Source organism: Gobius niger, assembly GCF_951799975.1.
Source record: "Gobius niger genome assembly, chromosome: 10".
NCBI lineage: Eukaryota > Metazoa > Chordata > Actinopteri > Gobiiformes > Gobiidae > Gobius > Gobius niger.
In genome coordinates this window covers 4,877,438-4,893,342 of record NC_136861.1, presented here as the reverse complement: position 1 = coordinate 4,893,342, position 15,905 = coordinate 4,877,438, and the positions used below count along the sequence as shown (strand labels likewise).

The 15,905-nt window shown below is 43.9% G+C and overlaps 1 protein-coding gene across 1 annotated transcript in view; it reads right to left on the bottom strand.

Moving 5' to 3' along the window:
* Nucleotides 1-15,905, bottom strand: part of LOC306969183 (complement C3-like) — a gene marked incomplete at its 3' end in the record, with an annotated part of 44,237 nt that overhangs the window by 26,242 nt on the left and 2,090 nt on the right. Inside the window, exons 4-16 of the mRNA XM_079564783.1 lie at nt 15,398-15,492; nt 13,168-13,256; nt 13,024-13,106; nt 12,258-12,345; nt 12,074-12,176; nt 4,569-4,689; nt 4,366-4,481; nt 4,141-4,287; nt 3,956-4,055; nt 3,372-3,463; nt 3,097-3,288; nt 2,799-2,954; nt 1,582-1,711 (exon numbers count right to left, since the gene is read on the bottom strand). Of these exons, the coding sequence (XP_079420909.1) occupies nt 1,582-1,711; nt 2,799-2,954; nt 3,097-3,288; nt 3,372-3,463; nt 3,956-4,055; nt 4,141-4,287; nt 4,366-4,481; nt 4,569-4,689; nt 12,074-12,176; nt 12,258-12,345; nt 13,024-13,106; nt 13,168-13,256; nt 15,398-15,492 (1,512 nt within the window). The remainder of the gene's footprint in view (nt 1-1,581; nt 1,712-2,798; nt 2,955-3,096; nt 3,289-3,371; nt 3,464-3,955; nt 4,056-4,140; nt 4,288-4,365; nt 4,482-4,568; nt 4,690-12,073; nt 12,177-12,257; nt 12,346-13,023; nt 13,107-13,167; nt 13,257-15,397; nt 15,493-15,905) is intronic.

Below are 15,905 nucleotides of genomic sequence, written 5' to 3'. Positions count from 1 at the left end.
AGCTCAGGGCTGAGGAGGAGCTCAGGGCTGAGGAGGAGCTCAGGGCTGAGGAGGAGCTCAGACCTGAGGAGGAGCTCAGACCTGAGGAGAAGCTCAGGGCTGAGGAGGAGCTCAGGACTGAGGAGGAGCTCAGGGCTGAGGAGGAGCTCAGACCTGAGGAGGAGCTCAGACCTGAGGAGGAGCTCAGACCTGAGGAGGAGCTCAGGGCTGAGGAGGAGCTCAGACCTGAGGAGGAGCTCAGACCTGAGGAGGAGCTCAGACCTGAGGAGGAGCTCAGGACTGAGGAGGAGCTCAGGGCTGAGGAGGAGCTCAGGGCTGAGGAGGAGCTCAGACCTGAGGAGGAGCTCAGACCTGAGGAGAAGCTCAGGGCTGAGGAGGAGCTCAGACCTGAGGAGGAGCTCAGACCTGAGGAGGAGCTCAGGACTGAGGAGGAGCTCAGGGCTGAGGAGGAGCTCAGACCTGAGGAGGAGCTCAGACCTGAGGAGGAGCTCAGGACTGAGGAGGAGCTCAGGGCTGAGGAGGAGCTCAGGGCTGAGGAGGAGCTCAGACCTGAGGAGGAGCTCAGGGCTGAGGAGGAGCTCAGACCTGAGGAGGAGCTCAGGGCTGAGGAGGAGCTCAGACCTGAGGAGGAGCTCAGGGCTGCAGAGAACGTTCATGTTTTTAAGAGCAGCTCAAGACCCACCTTTTAGCTTAGCTTTTAACTGACTAATTTATTTATTTAATCCCTGGTGTATTGTTTTAAATGTTGTAATCTGTAGAGCACTTTGTGATACCTTTCGGTATGAAAAGCGCTTTATAAATAAAGTTTGATTGATTGAAAAAGAGTCTGACCCACTCAACAGTGCACCTGAGGTAATCACCAGTTTATGTGGGTCATAAATGTCTGTGTCGATAGAAACATTTTTGAAATATAACTGACCTTGAATGGATTACTGCATTTTGAGGTACTATTTTCTAGCAGATCACTCCGCCGCTTCGTAGCTTAAGCCACGAAGCTGATGCTGCTCAAATGTAAGTTATTATTATTATTTTGTTTTAAATGCAAAATAGTTTGTTTTTCTATTGACACAGACATTTATATCGCACTAGCCTAGCACCACTAAACTCTTCAAATATAGAACTGCATGAACTACAAATATATATCTCAACAACACTCAGGGCCTCATTTCCTAGTTATGCAATGTCAAAAATCCTGAAAAATCCCTTTAAAGCAGTGCTAAGAAACGTGTTAACCTCCCTTTGGGGGTAACACAAGTGTTTATAGGATGAATGTGGAAATTTTGAGCAAAAAACTGTGGCCAATTTCAGCCCAAACTGCTGCTGAATGTGTTTTAGACCATGATTTTTTTTTTCATGAACTTATTCAGTAGAAAATTAAAGAAATGCTTTTTAATGACATTTTCCAATTCATTTTCATGTGAATGTTTTTTTTGCCCTGCGGAAACATTGAATAATGAGACATTAGCACTCACCCCGAGAGGTTCTGGCATTAGACAAAGTGCATTTCACATCTGAAATATAACAAAGTACAACATGAGCCTCAGGTACGTTGAGATTATTATTTCCAAAGTGAATAGTTGCCTTGTCTATTGGGAGTCCCATCCGCAGTATTAGTGTGAAACATGAGTCCTGCATCAAAGAAAACTCCCATGCTGTGTTTCCCTCCGCCTGGTGTGCAACCAGTGTCTGCCTTCTCCACAATGTCCCACACCTACAGAGATAAGAAACAAACACTGAAAATACATTATTTCACCACAGCTTTAAGTTTTAACGTCGAGTCTCTTAAAATAATGTAAATGAGTGGAATACAGAAAAAAAGAAAATCAGCTCTACTTTCTGTGCATGTGAAAGGGGAGTGGAGCAATTAACAACAGTTGCTCGCTCTTAGCGCCACTAAACGGGGTCTACGAAAGTTAGACTTAATGATGATAAAAGAGCTAGCCTGAGAATACCCATGATGCTGTGTGCGCTCCAATCATTTTGAACTGCACAGCAGCATGTGGACCATGGCCCAAATCTTTGCATGGGTTTGGGGACCAATCACAGAACCAGGAGGGACGGCAAGACGATATTCGACAGATGGAAGCTTGTAGTTTGGTTACGGATAAAAAAATAAAATATATTTATTCACTAATGGATCCAACATGACAGCAGCAGACACGGCGCCATGTTTAGATTAAACTTTAGACCAGGGGATGGCAATTAATTTTCATAAGGGGCCACATGAGAAGCCTGAATTGAGTCGGAGGGACGCCCCAAAAATAACTCAAACTTATATCGGGATATCAGTATAATATATAGTATAATATATGGGGAATGTTTTGATTGGCAAAATACATTGAGGACTTTTTTTCAACAGCTTAGCTTTTAACTGACTAATCTACAAATCTATCTATCTTTCAGACAGTCTCGTTCACAGATGAGGCCGTGTAACCCTGGATGGTCAGATGGATGGAGTAGTGGATGGTTGGTGAATGGCCATGTTTTGGTCATGTTTTGGGCCAGAATCATGGGGAGAGAGCTGGTCGACCCTTTAGGATCCTGAAGGTGTGAAAATGACCACTTTCTGACTGACCACTGTCTTCTGTGGTAAAAAAAAGAAGAGCTGTGCTTTCCCGAACAAAATCATCTTCATGCATGACAATTTCATTCATCAAAAACCTTTTAGTTTGAACTAAGTTTGTGAATGAACTAAATCTGAAATTAAAACAAAGCAGACTTTGCTGCGATAATGGAATGCTATATGTATTCCCTCTGTCGTGTTTTTTAACTCACAATTTAATGGGGAAAAAACTTGCCTTTTTCTGGGTGAGGAGGTGCTTCTTGTTCAAGACATAAACACCTTTGTCCACGGCCACCAGTCCCACCGTGGCCCCTGGGTCTCCAGTGACCCTCAGATGAAATGTCCTCCGCGGCTCATACGACGGGACAGGGTTTCTGGGTTCAAGCTTCAACTAAAAACAAAACATAATGGGATAATGGGGTGCACGTTTGAAGAGGAGTTTACTTTGGGCTACATAGGGCAATCTGTAAACTGTAAGGGATCCTATTATTATGCATGTTTTAGGAAACCTGCCCAGAACACAGAAACTTTACCGTGCCCATACAGGAGTCGTCAACATCCATCCAAACAGAGTCGGACACCACCTCAGTGGGAGTCGGATGGTAGTACACAACAAGTCGGAAAGATGGCAGCATTTTTTTGGTAACCGGGATATTTAAAGCAATCGTCACTTGACCCTCTGAAAGTTGTCTCCCAAAGTCTACCAGTTGACCCCGGCTCAGGATCTACACACAAACATAAGGTAATTCAGCAAAGCAGTTTTTCTCATGAATATTGGATATTTGAAGCACAGAGCAGCGTCACTCACCAGGTATGTAATTTCAAATCGCCTGGATTGACTGTTCATTATTAGGTGGACGTTAAGATTAGCTCCTAATTTCACATCTGTCCTCATCACACCTAAAACAGAGACAGCACTGGAGAACTTTAAACACACACAATCAGGCATCTTCTGAGCACCAGACAATTCTTATATCCCAGACATGCAAAAGAGAACAATAACTGACAAGCAACAATCAGAGACCACATTCATACTTCCAGGTCAACATTGTAAATGCATCAAATACAGGTTAATTTAACAAATCTTCTATTTTATATGGGCCAGTGAAAATAAATCTTTCCTTTCTCTCTCCTTTTTGATTCTTCTGTTCCAAGCGTCAGTGGTTCTGAAGAGCTTTTCCCGCTGATGGACTCTCTCACCCAGCGATCATCACGTCACTCACCATTAATGCATTCTTAATCTACCTTAACTGTGGCGTCGTCTTTGCTCATGAAATCAAATGTTTTGGATAAAATACTTAGTTGCTAGTATATATTCTTTTATTCTCTGACTCCGGTGGCCATTACGACACCAGTGGTGTTTTGTAGAAACTGGCACTGTAAGGTACTCACTAATGTGGACGTAGTTCTGGCTCCTTGACTGATAAGGTTTAGCCACCATTGACTTTGAGGCCTGTCTCTCTGCAGGAAGCTGGGCATCATTGGTCCTCGCCTTCAGTCAGAGACAAATGAAAAGGCTCGAAGATGGAAATGCATAAACCGAAATGATTCTTTTGCTTTCACATCTTGTTACTCACAGTAATAGTCAGGCTTGAATCAGTGGCCCTGGTGTTGACCGTCAAACGGGCCCTGCCGTTGACTCGAGTTGTGTCTTGGATCTGACCAGGCTCCAACACAACGGGCACGCCCTCTGCAGGAGTCCCATCAGGGTTTGTAACAGTAACCTGCACAAAGCTCAAAGTTAAACATCTGCCTGTGATTATAAAAGTGCATTATAAATATTTTTATGGACGTTAACATACCGTGACATCAAATGGCAATCCGGCTTTGAAATATTTAGGTGTTTCATCAAAGCTGATGAAGTATGGAGATTTAACAATTTGCATATTTCTTAACTCTCCCTCAACCATTTCACTTCCTGTAAAAATATGAATATAATGAATAAACATATAAATAAGTCAGTGTTAAAGAACATAATGGGATTTCATTTTCTACTTGGACTTACCACTTTCTGTGTACACCGTGGCTGTCACAAAGAGAGATCCTCCAACCAGATCTTCAATATTCGGGAAAGTCTTGAGGATGTGATCTTTCTGTAGTGTGGCTTGACCATTACCACCAACAATCTAAACGGTAACACCGGTGTTATAAATTCTCTACTGCAGTTGACTAGGTGGGAGGAGTTTGCGGTTGCTAGGTAATGGGGCACCATATAAAGAGATGAGCTGTCAGTTGGTTTCAGTTGGGCAGCTACAAATGTCTGCGTCTGTGTGTGAGGTGGGTAAAATGATATATTTGACAGCTAATTGTTATTTAGTATAGTTTCATGTGATAATTTACGGAATGTGATTTAGGTGTTCAGCTATGTGTGTACAGTATTTGTTAGTTACTCGTAGTAATGGTTGTTCCCGTTATTTTTCAGATACCAGACCTTTGTAACAAATCGAACACCAGTAAATCTTTGAAACTGCCCTTTGTGTCCGAATTCAATGTTGAATGGATGAAGAATTCCAAATAATACAGTCCTACAGTCATACTAATCTCCAATATTGGTCCTACCGAGCCGGATTTTCACCCATCTTGACATGGATACATCAAGGCCAGACGTAATGGACAGTGGATTAGCGACACGACCACGACAGCTTCCACATCACCTTCTGAACTACCAAAGTTACTCAATGACAGTGAGAGAGAATTCACTGACCTCAAGATGGCGCTAGACCACCTTCTTAATCCTCACACTGAACTCTCTGAACACTATAAGTACCGTGTACTAATGGAGCGTCTAGTTTTGGATGAAGCCAAGCTGATTGCCCAGTCTTGTAGACACTATGCACAACCCTACACTGCTGCTATGGAGGCTCTACAGCGTCAATATGGACAACCCCACCAGCTTGCACAAAGTGAGATTGCCGCACTCCTAAATGCCCCTGACCTTCGGCCTGGAGACAAAAAAGCGTTCCAGAGTTTTGCCCTCAGTGTTGACCTCCTAGTGGGAATGCTCACTTCATTAGAGGGGCCAAATGGGTCCGAGTTGATGTCAACTGGCCATGTGGATCGGCTGCTAAGCAAACTCCCGACACAAATGAGAGACAGTTTTGTAGAGCATCTTCAAGCTCAAGGTCGACTCAATACAAGTTCCCTGAATCCATATAACCTCAGAGATCTCGCTAACTGGCTCAAAGTAAAGGCGGAGGCCCAAAGACTCTCTGCCAAGATGGCACAGCGCCACCGTGGAGAGGACGTTCATGCTCCCAGGAATGATAGACACAGCTCTGCTCCCAAGCCTCGTGCCCAGTCGGTGTCTGTCTATCACGGTTCCAATACACCCAACACACAACCTTCTGGCTCCGAAGCTAATTCACTGAAAGCCAGAAGGTTATGCCTCTTCTGTAAGAGCACAAAGCACTACTTGTCACAATGCCAAGACATTGTACAGCACCCATCAGAAGAAATCAATCGGTGGCTCGAAAGGAGTAAACGCTGCCGTAATTGTGGCCGGACTGACCACCAACCAGAGGCCTGCACCCTCAAGAAACCATGCAGTGAATGCCAAGAAATTCATCTGACAGTCCTACATGGCGTAGCCAAATCCGACTCACATGTATATCTCATTACCCCAGGTGACCAGGCCACACTTTCCAGCTGCAAACAAGTGTACCTCAAAGTGGTTCCTGTAATTGTGAGCCATGGCAACAAGTCACTGGAAACCTATGCTATTCTTGACGATGGAGCTGAACGCACGATTATACTCCCTGAAGCTGTTCAAAGCTTAGGCCTTAAAGGTAAACCCGAGACTCTCACCCTAAGAACCATTCGTCAAGATGTCGCTCATCTTTCCGGTGAGGCTGTGAACTTTTATATAGCCCCACAAAAATGCCCAAAGGAACGTTATTTGATCAGCCACGCCTACACAGCAAGCCAGCTAGCCTTAGCAGAGCAATCTTACCCCTTAGCTACACTGCAGAAACGCTACCGTCACCTGAGGGACCTCCCATCGCCAGATTTCAACAAAGTGCAACCACTACTCCTCATAGGTGCCGACTGTACTCACCTCATCACAGCCAAAGAGCCAGTGAGAAGTAGTCAAAGCGGTCCTACAGCTATCAATACTTCACTTGGATGGACACTCCAGGGTCCCGACAGTATGGCCTCTACTTCCACTACTTGCTACTTTACCTCCTTCAGACCAGCTCCTGATGACCTCTACCAGCAGGTTGAACGTCTTTGGCAACTGGACGTACTTCCATTCAGAAATGAAAGGCTGGCTACTAGATCCCGATTAGACCAAGAAGCCATAAACATCCTCGAGACACGTACCAAGAGAGTAAAGGTTGATGACACATTCAGGTATGCTACACCTCTGCCACGTACCAAAGGTGCACCACAGCTCAAGGCCACTCATGATGCAGTCATCCCCCTACTTCATAGCACAGAACGGCGTCTATCAAAGAATGCAGCCCTTGCTGAGCAGTACGAGACTGAGATCCAGAAGCTAATAAGTGGAGGCTGTGTCACCAAGCTCAGTCCAGGAGAAGTAGAGGCATCTGCAGAGTCATGGTTCATACCTCATCACCTTGTCCACCACAACGGCAAGCCCCGTCTAGTATTTGACTGCTCCTTCAGATTCCATGGCTTGTCACTCAATGAACAGCTCCTTCCAGGCCCAACCCTTGGTCCATCCCTCATCGGTGTTCTCCTGCGTTTTCGGCAGTATGCAGTTGCCATCAGTGGGGATATCCGAGCAATGTTCCACCAGGTCCGTCTCTTGACCGGGGATCAGCCATTACTACGTTTTGTATGGAGGAATATGCAAAGAGAAGCAGAGCCTGACATATACCAGTGGTGTGTCCTGCCATTTGGTACTACGAGCAGCCCCTGTTGTGCCACATTTGCGCTGCAAAAGCATGCCAAGGACCAGGTTGAGGGTAATGAGGACATCCTTCAGTCGATTGAGCAGTCATTCTACGTTGATAACTGCATGCAAAGCCTCCCAACAGCTGAGTCTGCCAAGTCACTGATTGACAAGCTAATCCACCATCTGAAGTCAGGAGGCTTTGACATCCGGCAATGGGCAAGTAACAAACCAGCTGTTGTCGCTCATTTACCTCCAAGGGCCCGTTCAGAAAGCGCAGAGCAATGGCTAGCTGAGAAGAGCACCGACCCTCAAGAACCAGCACTGGGTCTAAGGTGGCATTGTCCAACTGACAAACTTGGCTTTAAGGCTAAGCCTTCAGTCAATCAAACGCCCACCATGCGGCACATTTACAAAGTGCTAGCTCAACAGTACGATCCACTAGGGATCATCATTCCTTATACCACCCGGGCGAAGATCCTTGTGCAAAGATTATGGGCTAAAAGGAGAGGCTGGGACGACCCTAACTTGCCTCCAGAGATCATTGAGAGCTGGACAAACTGGGAGAGAGAGCTACCTGAACTGGAGAGAGTGGTCATACCTCGTACATATGCCCCACCAGAGGCCGCATCGGAAGGGGCAAGGTACACTCTTCACATCTTCTGTGACGCGTCAGAGCAAGCATATGGCTCAGTTGCCTACCTCACTACAGTGGCTGACAACACAGTTCATGTTTCATTCGTTATGGCCAGGTCCAGAGTAGCCCCTAAGCGTCAACAGTCCATACCAAGATTAGAGCTCTGTGCAGCATTAACTGGTGCTCAGCTCTGTTCCCTCATTCATCGAGAGCTCACTGTAAACATCACGGATACATACCTGTGGACAGACTCAACTACAGTTCTCACCTGGCTGACATCGGAGTCCTGCCGATTTAAAGTTTTCGTTGGAACTCGTGTCTCTGAGATCCAAGATCTGACAGCCTCATACATCTGGCGGTATGTAGACACAGCAAGTAACCCTGCCGATGACTTGACAAGAGGCAAGACAGTGTTTGAGCTGGCCAACCCAAACAGATGGTTACAAGGCCCTCTATTCCTCCGCAGTCCCCAAAATGAATGGCCTTCTGTTCCCAATGTGGTGGATCTCATGGACACTACTGAAATGAAGCAAAGTGTGTTCTGCGGACTTACACAAGCTGCTCAACCATCTTCATTGCCAGACCTCTCTCAAGTCAACTCCTGGGAAGAACTGATCACAGAAACCCACCAGTCCTTTCACGGGGCGGCCTCTGACTCATCCCTTCCTTCAGATCTTGGGGAAATCACAATCCACCTCCTCAGGTCAAGCCAAGCTGAATGTTTCCCAGAAGAAGTGAAGTGTTTAAAGGCCGGCAAGCCCTTATCACCAAGTAGCAAACTGAGCACACTCGCACCTGAGATGGATCCCACAACTGGCCTAATACGTGTTGGAGGCCGTCTTAGGCACATTAGCTTGCCATATGCTCAGTATATCCACCCAGTGGTGCTCGATCCTCATCATGGTGTCACCAGACTCCTTATTAAGGATGCAGATGCTCGCCTGCTCCACTCAGGACCTGACAGAGTTTTCGCAGAAATCAGGCGGCAGTACTGGATACTGCGCGGGAGGCAGGCCATCAAGAAATACCAAAGAACCTGCCCGGAATGCATCAAGTGGAGAGGCAAGCCCATTGTCCCTATGATGGCTGACCTGCCCCCTGCCCGTGTGCGTCTCCTGAAACCACCATTCTACTCCACTGGTGTGGATTGCTTTGGGCCATATATCACAAAAGTTGGACGACGTACTGAGAAAAGGTGGGGTGTGATCTTCAAGTGTCTTACAACCCGTTGTGTGCACCTCGACCTGCTGGCCGCTCTAGACTCAGACACTTTCCTCCTAGCCTTGAGAAGGTTTATTGCACGAAGAGGAACCCCTGCAGAGATACTGTCAGACCAAGGGACCAACTTCCGAGGGGCAGAGAGAGAGCTAAAAGAGGCGTTCGCTTCTATGGCCCCAGAACTACAAAAACAACTCGCTAAGCAACAGATCAAGTTCAAGTTCAATCCACCAGCAGCCCCTCACTTTGGTGGTGCATGGGAGCGTGAAATCCAGTCGGTCAAGAAAGCTCTACAAGTGGTTGTTGGAACACAATCTCTGCATGCAGACGTCCTCCTGACGCTCCTGATTGAAGTTAAAGGCATTCTTAATGCAAAACCTTTAGGTTACGTATCATCGGATGTTGCCGACCCCGATCCGGTTACACCTAACATGCTCTTGATGGGGCGGCGGGATTCATCCTTACCTCAAGTTAGTTATGCCCCTGACACCATCACAAGACGACGCTGGCGCCACTGTCAGATGATGATCGATCACTTCTGGATGCAATTCTTGAGGAATTATCTTCCGTCACTTCAAGTTCGTCAAAAGTGGAAGCGGCACACAGAAGATCTCCTCAACAGCACAGTGGTGATGATTGTTGATCCCCAGCTTCCAAGAGCTCAGTGGCCCATCGGGAAGGTCATCAGGGCGGTGCCAAGTGCCGATGGTCATATCCGGTCCGCTGAGGTCCAGGTTGGCAGCAAGACTTACCTGCGGCCGGTGGCACGTCTGGTGCAGCTGCCCGCCATTCCTAACGATGACAGCGACTCCACTCCAGGAACTATAGTAACCCCTTCGAGAATTTAGTTAGTCTTACATAATAGCTTTGCTATTCTTGGGGCGGCTGTTATAAATTCTCTACTGCAGTTGACTAGGTGGGAGGAGTTTGCGGTTGCTAGGTAATGGGGCACCATATAAAGAGATGAGCTGTCAGTTGGTTTCAGTTGGGCAGCTACAAATGTCTGCGTCTGTGTGTGAGGTGGGTAAAATGATATATTTGACAGCTAATTGTTATTTAGTATAGTTTCATGTGATAATTTACGGAATGTGATTTAGGTGTTCAGCTATGTGTGTACAGTATTTATTAGTTACTCGTAGTAATGGTTGTTCCCGTTATTTTTCAGATACCAGACCTTTGTAACAAATCGAACACCAGTAAATCTTTGAAACTGCCCTTTGTGTCCGAATTCAATGTTGAATGGATGAAGAATTCCAAATAATACAGTCCTACAGTCATACTAATCTCCAATAACCGGTTTGGTCTGAACATTGACAAGCTAATCCACCATCTGAAGTCAGGAGGCTTTGACATCCGGCAATGGGCAAGTAACAAACCAGCTGTTGTCGCTCATTTACCTCCAAGGGCCCGTTCAGAAAGCGCAGAGCAATGGCTAGCTGAGAAGAGCACCGACCCTCAAGAACCAGCACTGGGTCTAAGGTGGCATTGTCCAACTGACAAACTTGGCTTTAAGGCTAAGCCTTCAGTCAATCAAACGCCCACCATGCGGCACATTTACAAAGTGCTAGCTCAACAGTACGATCCACTAGGGATCATCATTCCTTATACCACCCGGGCGAAGATCCTTGTGCAAAGATTATGGGCTAAAAGGAGAGGCTGGGACGACCCTAACTTGCCTCCAGAGATCATTGAGAGCTGGACAAACTGGGAGAGAGAGCTACCTGAACTGGAGAGAGTGGTCATACCTCGTACATATGCCCCACCAGAGGCCGCATCGGAAGGGGCAAGGTACACTCTTCACATCTTCTGTGACGCGTCAGAGCAAGCATATGGCTCAGTTGCCTACCTCACTACAGTGGCTGACAACACAGTTCATGTTTCATTCGTTATGGCCAGGTCCAGAGTAGCCCCTAAGCGTCAACAGTCCATACCAAGATTAGAGCTCTGTGCAGCATTAACTGGTGCTCAGCTCTGTTCCCTCATTCATCGAGAGCTCACTGTAAACATCACGGATACATACCTGTGGACAGACTCAACTACAGTTCTCACCTGGCTGACATCGGAGTCCTGCCGATTTAAAGTTTTCGTTGGAACTCGTGTCTCTGAGATCCAAGATCTGACAGCCTCATACATCTGGCGGTATGTAGACACAGCAAGTAACCCTGCCGATGACTTGACAAGAGGCAAGACAGTGTTTGAGCTGGCCAACCCAAACAGATGGTTACAAGGCCCTCTATTCCTCCGCAGTCCCCAAAATGAATGGCCTTCTGTTCCCAATGTGGTGGATTAATGCTGCACATCATGTAAAGGCCAAATGCAAATAATGTGTTTGTTGTGTGTGAGTTATATAGGGCTTGGTCGTGTCACATAACATTATAAAGTTTAATATAGAAGTGGAGGACGAGCAAACAGACTTTCTCAAATGCAAATGCAGATATTCTGATCAGGTTTATGGTCAATATTGCTGTAATTATGGGGCCAATCCACAGGAAACAATATAAGCATACTTTTTTCCCCCCAAAAGCGGTGGCATTGCTCGACTTCAAGCCACAAGAATATTATGGAAGCTCGAGAACCAGATCGCAGCCAATAATGATAAGGTCACATTTTTGTGGAAACTTGGTATTTCTTCTCTAAAAAAGGGTCAATCGCCCATAGAGTGATACAAACACCAGCCCACCATCTACATTTAAGACATGAACCTTGGCAGGACAGATCATATTCTTTTTGCACCCATGTGGTCATCTTCACTCACGGCCCAGACAGACAAAGAAAGTGGAGTAAAGTATGAGGCACTTACTGGGATTTTTTGCAGTGATGCAGGAAAGACCTTTCTGAGGTTATCTTTCATGACCCCAAACACAACATAGGCCATGCCATCCACTTCTTTTCCGAACAAATATCTGAAACCATAAAGGGGTTTAGCTCTACAGCTGTTACTACCTTTAAATCAAGATAAAATGCTTAAATCATGAGTTACTCACGTTGATTTGACTCTAACATTAAAGGACGGGGTGTCGTAATAGTAGAAAGAACTATCAGCTGTCAGCTCCACCTCATAACTAGGCAGCACTGAAAATGCATCAGAAAACCTTTTTATTATATTTTTGTTGTTGTTAACCTCTTAACTCCCGCCCGAACTGAGAGGATCTTTCTCCTCACGTCATCGGATTATTTATTTTTCATCATTTTTTTGTTGGGTATTCAACTAATTTTTGTAACTTTTTTGGCATTTTTTGTAATTTATTGTCACATTTCTGTAAAAAAAAAAATTGTAATTTTTTTTAATCACATTTTTGTCGTTTTTTTCGTCAATTCTTTATCACATTTTTGTCACATTTGTGTCATTTTTTTTTGTCATTTTTTTTAATCAAATTTTTGTCATTTTTGTCATTTTGTCAAATTTAAATCACATTTTTGTCCTTTTTTCGTAATTTTTTTATCACATTTTCGTCAAGTTTTTGTCAATTTCTTATGACATTTTTGCAACATTTTCATTAATTTTTCGTCACTTTTTTGTCAATGTTTTCTCACTTTTTTCCAGAAGCTTTTGGACTAGGGTAAAGCCAAACTGGAGAAAATTTGCTCGGTTCAGGTGGGAGTTAAGGGGTTAAGAAATCAAACACTATGTAAGCAGAACAAATTCACAAGCTGAGTTTTGTAAAATATGACATTCCAAAGGAAATCTTTAGCTCCTAAAAATACAAGCTTTAATAATGACCATCACTGGCTTTGTTAGTTGAAACTTACCATATTTTTTTACTTCAAACTCCGCAGAGTATGACTGCTGTGGGTTGCTTTGAAATTGTGCTACAACTTTCCACGGGCCAACACTAGACAAACATGGACGGATTAGAAAAAGAGTCATTTCCCAAAAGTAAATGCAAAACTGACCTGGCAATTTCATCAAGCCGGTATGTTCCAGAGTGGATCCCCGATTTGAGTGAGGCAGTGTCCAGCGGGATGACCATGCCCTCAGGGGTCTGCAAATGACCAGGAACGTTCACAGTGAACAGAAGGTTTGTTAAGTAGGTTCAGTGGTTCTCAAACTTGGGGCCCAACGTACCACCTCAAACAATATTTGACCTTTCACTCACCAGACCTAAAGACCAAGATCAATTCAAGACTAAACCTCCATAAAACTCTATAAAGGGTCTAAAATAGAACAAAATTGGGTGTAACCATGTCTAAACCAACTGGTATAATTTCCGATTAATTACATTACATAAGGTTCAGTGCAGTCAGTGTGCGAAATACCTGTCGATATTCAGGGGGTCCCCATCTGCGAATTGTTGCACAATACAGACATCAATTTTCTCAACATACCCTGCAATGTTGTGCGTTATCACAATGCAAGAAAACTACTGAATAAATGCTCTGCTGCCTGTGTCAGCTCCACCTCCGTGAGCTGCTGGAGCCTCACGCTGAGAGATGGATACAGACTCACACATTACTGAAGTTATAACTTAAGCCGGGACTCCTGTACTACGTTTGTAATGCGCTCTGGGACCGACTCGTTCACGACTGACCATCACTAACATACACCGCCGGCAAGAGTGCAGAGAGCTTGCTTTGAATTTGATTTATAAGCGCAATTTCTCTCCGCAACGTTATTCTATTTGGAACAACTCTGATATTTTGCACAAGAACAAAAGTTTGTTTCTAAAATGTTGGTTTGAGAAAAATATTATGCTTGTGAAACAACTTTTGACTCCAGAAGGCACTTTATTAACGTATTGTGATTTTTGTTCCATGTATAATACATCTGTGCCACCTGCAGAGTTTGAAATGGTCACAAGCGCTGTTCCCAGTGGAGCACGAATGTTGTGCTGTGGCTCCTCTTACAGTAACTCATGTTCTCCTCCTAAGTTGAATGAAACCCATTGTGGAAGAAAATGTCTCTCATCATCGCGTGGCAGTAACAAGGCAATTCACTCTCTCTTGCAACGTGAAATCTCTACAAAACCTCATGTTCACTTTTATTGGATTAAGTATGTTCCGAACATAAACTGGACTAAGGTCTGGACTTTGCCCAGCAAGTTTTTTCTCACCAATAAAATAAAATAAATCTCCTTCAAAATTGTCCACAAGTTTTACCCGCTAAAACATTTTTTAAGAAGATTCAAGAAAGACTTGGACATTAATTGCACGTTTGTGAATCCCATCCAGAAAATGTTTCTCATTTATTTTGGACCTGTTCAGTATTCAGACATTTTGGAAAGACGTCACTTGTCTTTTTGTGTCTAAGTTATGCAACAATTATAAAATGTATTACGAGCATGTTGCTCTTGTGTTCTTTACTTAATGAGTCCTGACAAGATGTTTATTGTTAACCTAACCATTATTTTGGCAAAATGTTATATTCATAAGTGTACATTTGCAAACAAAAACCCTGTGTTTTTTGTTTTTCAAAAAGAGCTTGATATGGATATAAAAGGAGCCACGTACTAACAGAAAGGCTGCGAAAACCATTGAAATCTGGTCACAATATATGTAGATTTATTTTCTGTTAATTTCCCTTCCCCTGGAGTTTTATGTGTTTTGCACAAATTACCTCATGTTTAATTTGGAATGTATGTGTAACATTTCATTAAAATAAATTTTGAACTGCCATTGAAGTGTTTGAAATGATCACACAGGCTGCACATCTCCATCAAAATAAGTTCAAATGGAGAAGAAAACAAAGAAAAATAAATAAAAATATAACTCCTTATAAATTATGCTTAAATGCACTTAATTCCGATTAATTAATTACACAAACCATAATTAACACAATTTCAATTTTACTCAAGTCCCACCACTAATTAAAATGAATAAACTCTAACAATAGAGGATCCAGGGAACCAACCGAAGAAGCTAAAGTTCCTCCTGTAGAGCAGCTTAATGAATAAAGTTGACATGAGCTGAGTATTAACATGGTAGTGGCATAAAAATAACACGCTAAAGAGGAAAAAATAGGGATTTATTTATCTATTTAACTGTCTAACTATCATTACATGAGGCTTGTGTTATAATTAGTAATATTATCATAAACACCGTCTTATTACACTTTTAGCTACCACGCTAATGGTAAGTGATGGTAAACTGATTAATCTCTATGTTACACGTATTGAACTGTACATACCTCAATCTCCACTTTGATAGCAGCCGGGCTTCCCGTCGCCTCATCCCTCCCGATCGGCCTCATGCCCGGCGTCAGAGCAAAAATCCTAAAATTAACTGAGACAAACATGTTTTTAGATTTTTGCTTTTTTTTACGACTAGACAATATAGGCTAAATATGGTGCATTTAGAAAGTTTTCTGACTTCCTAAAATGTATATTTTATCATGTTTCCATCTGAAACAAATATGACAGAGCAAAGTCTTTTCTGTTGAGGAAAAGCTGAAGATTATGTAAGACAGTAAATACACAAAACTAGAAATTTAAAAGGTTAAAAAAGCTGCTCGTCTAATATCTGAGACTGTGGCAGTTCAAAGAGCATCACAACTGTAAGCCATTATTATTAATATTAGGGCTGCATAATCTCAAAATGCAGTGATGCAATTTCCATGTCTCACAGTAAACGCACCATCACTGACTGTGATTGACACATTGTTTTTGCTACATCAAAACAACCCTCCACCACCAGGG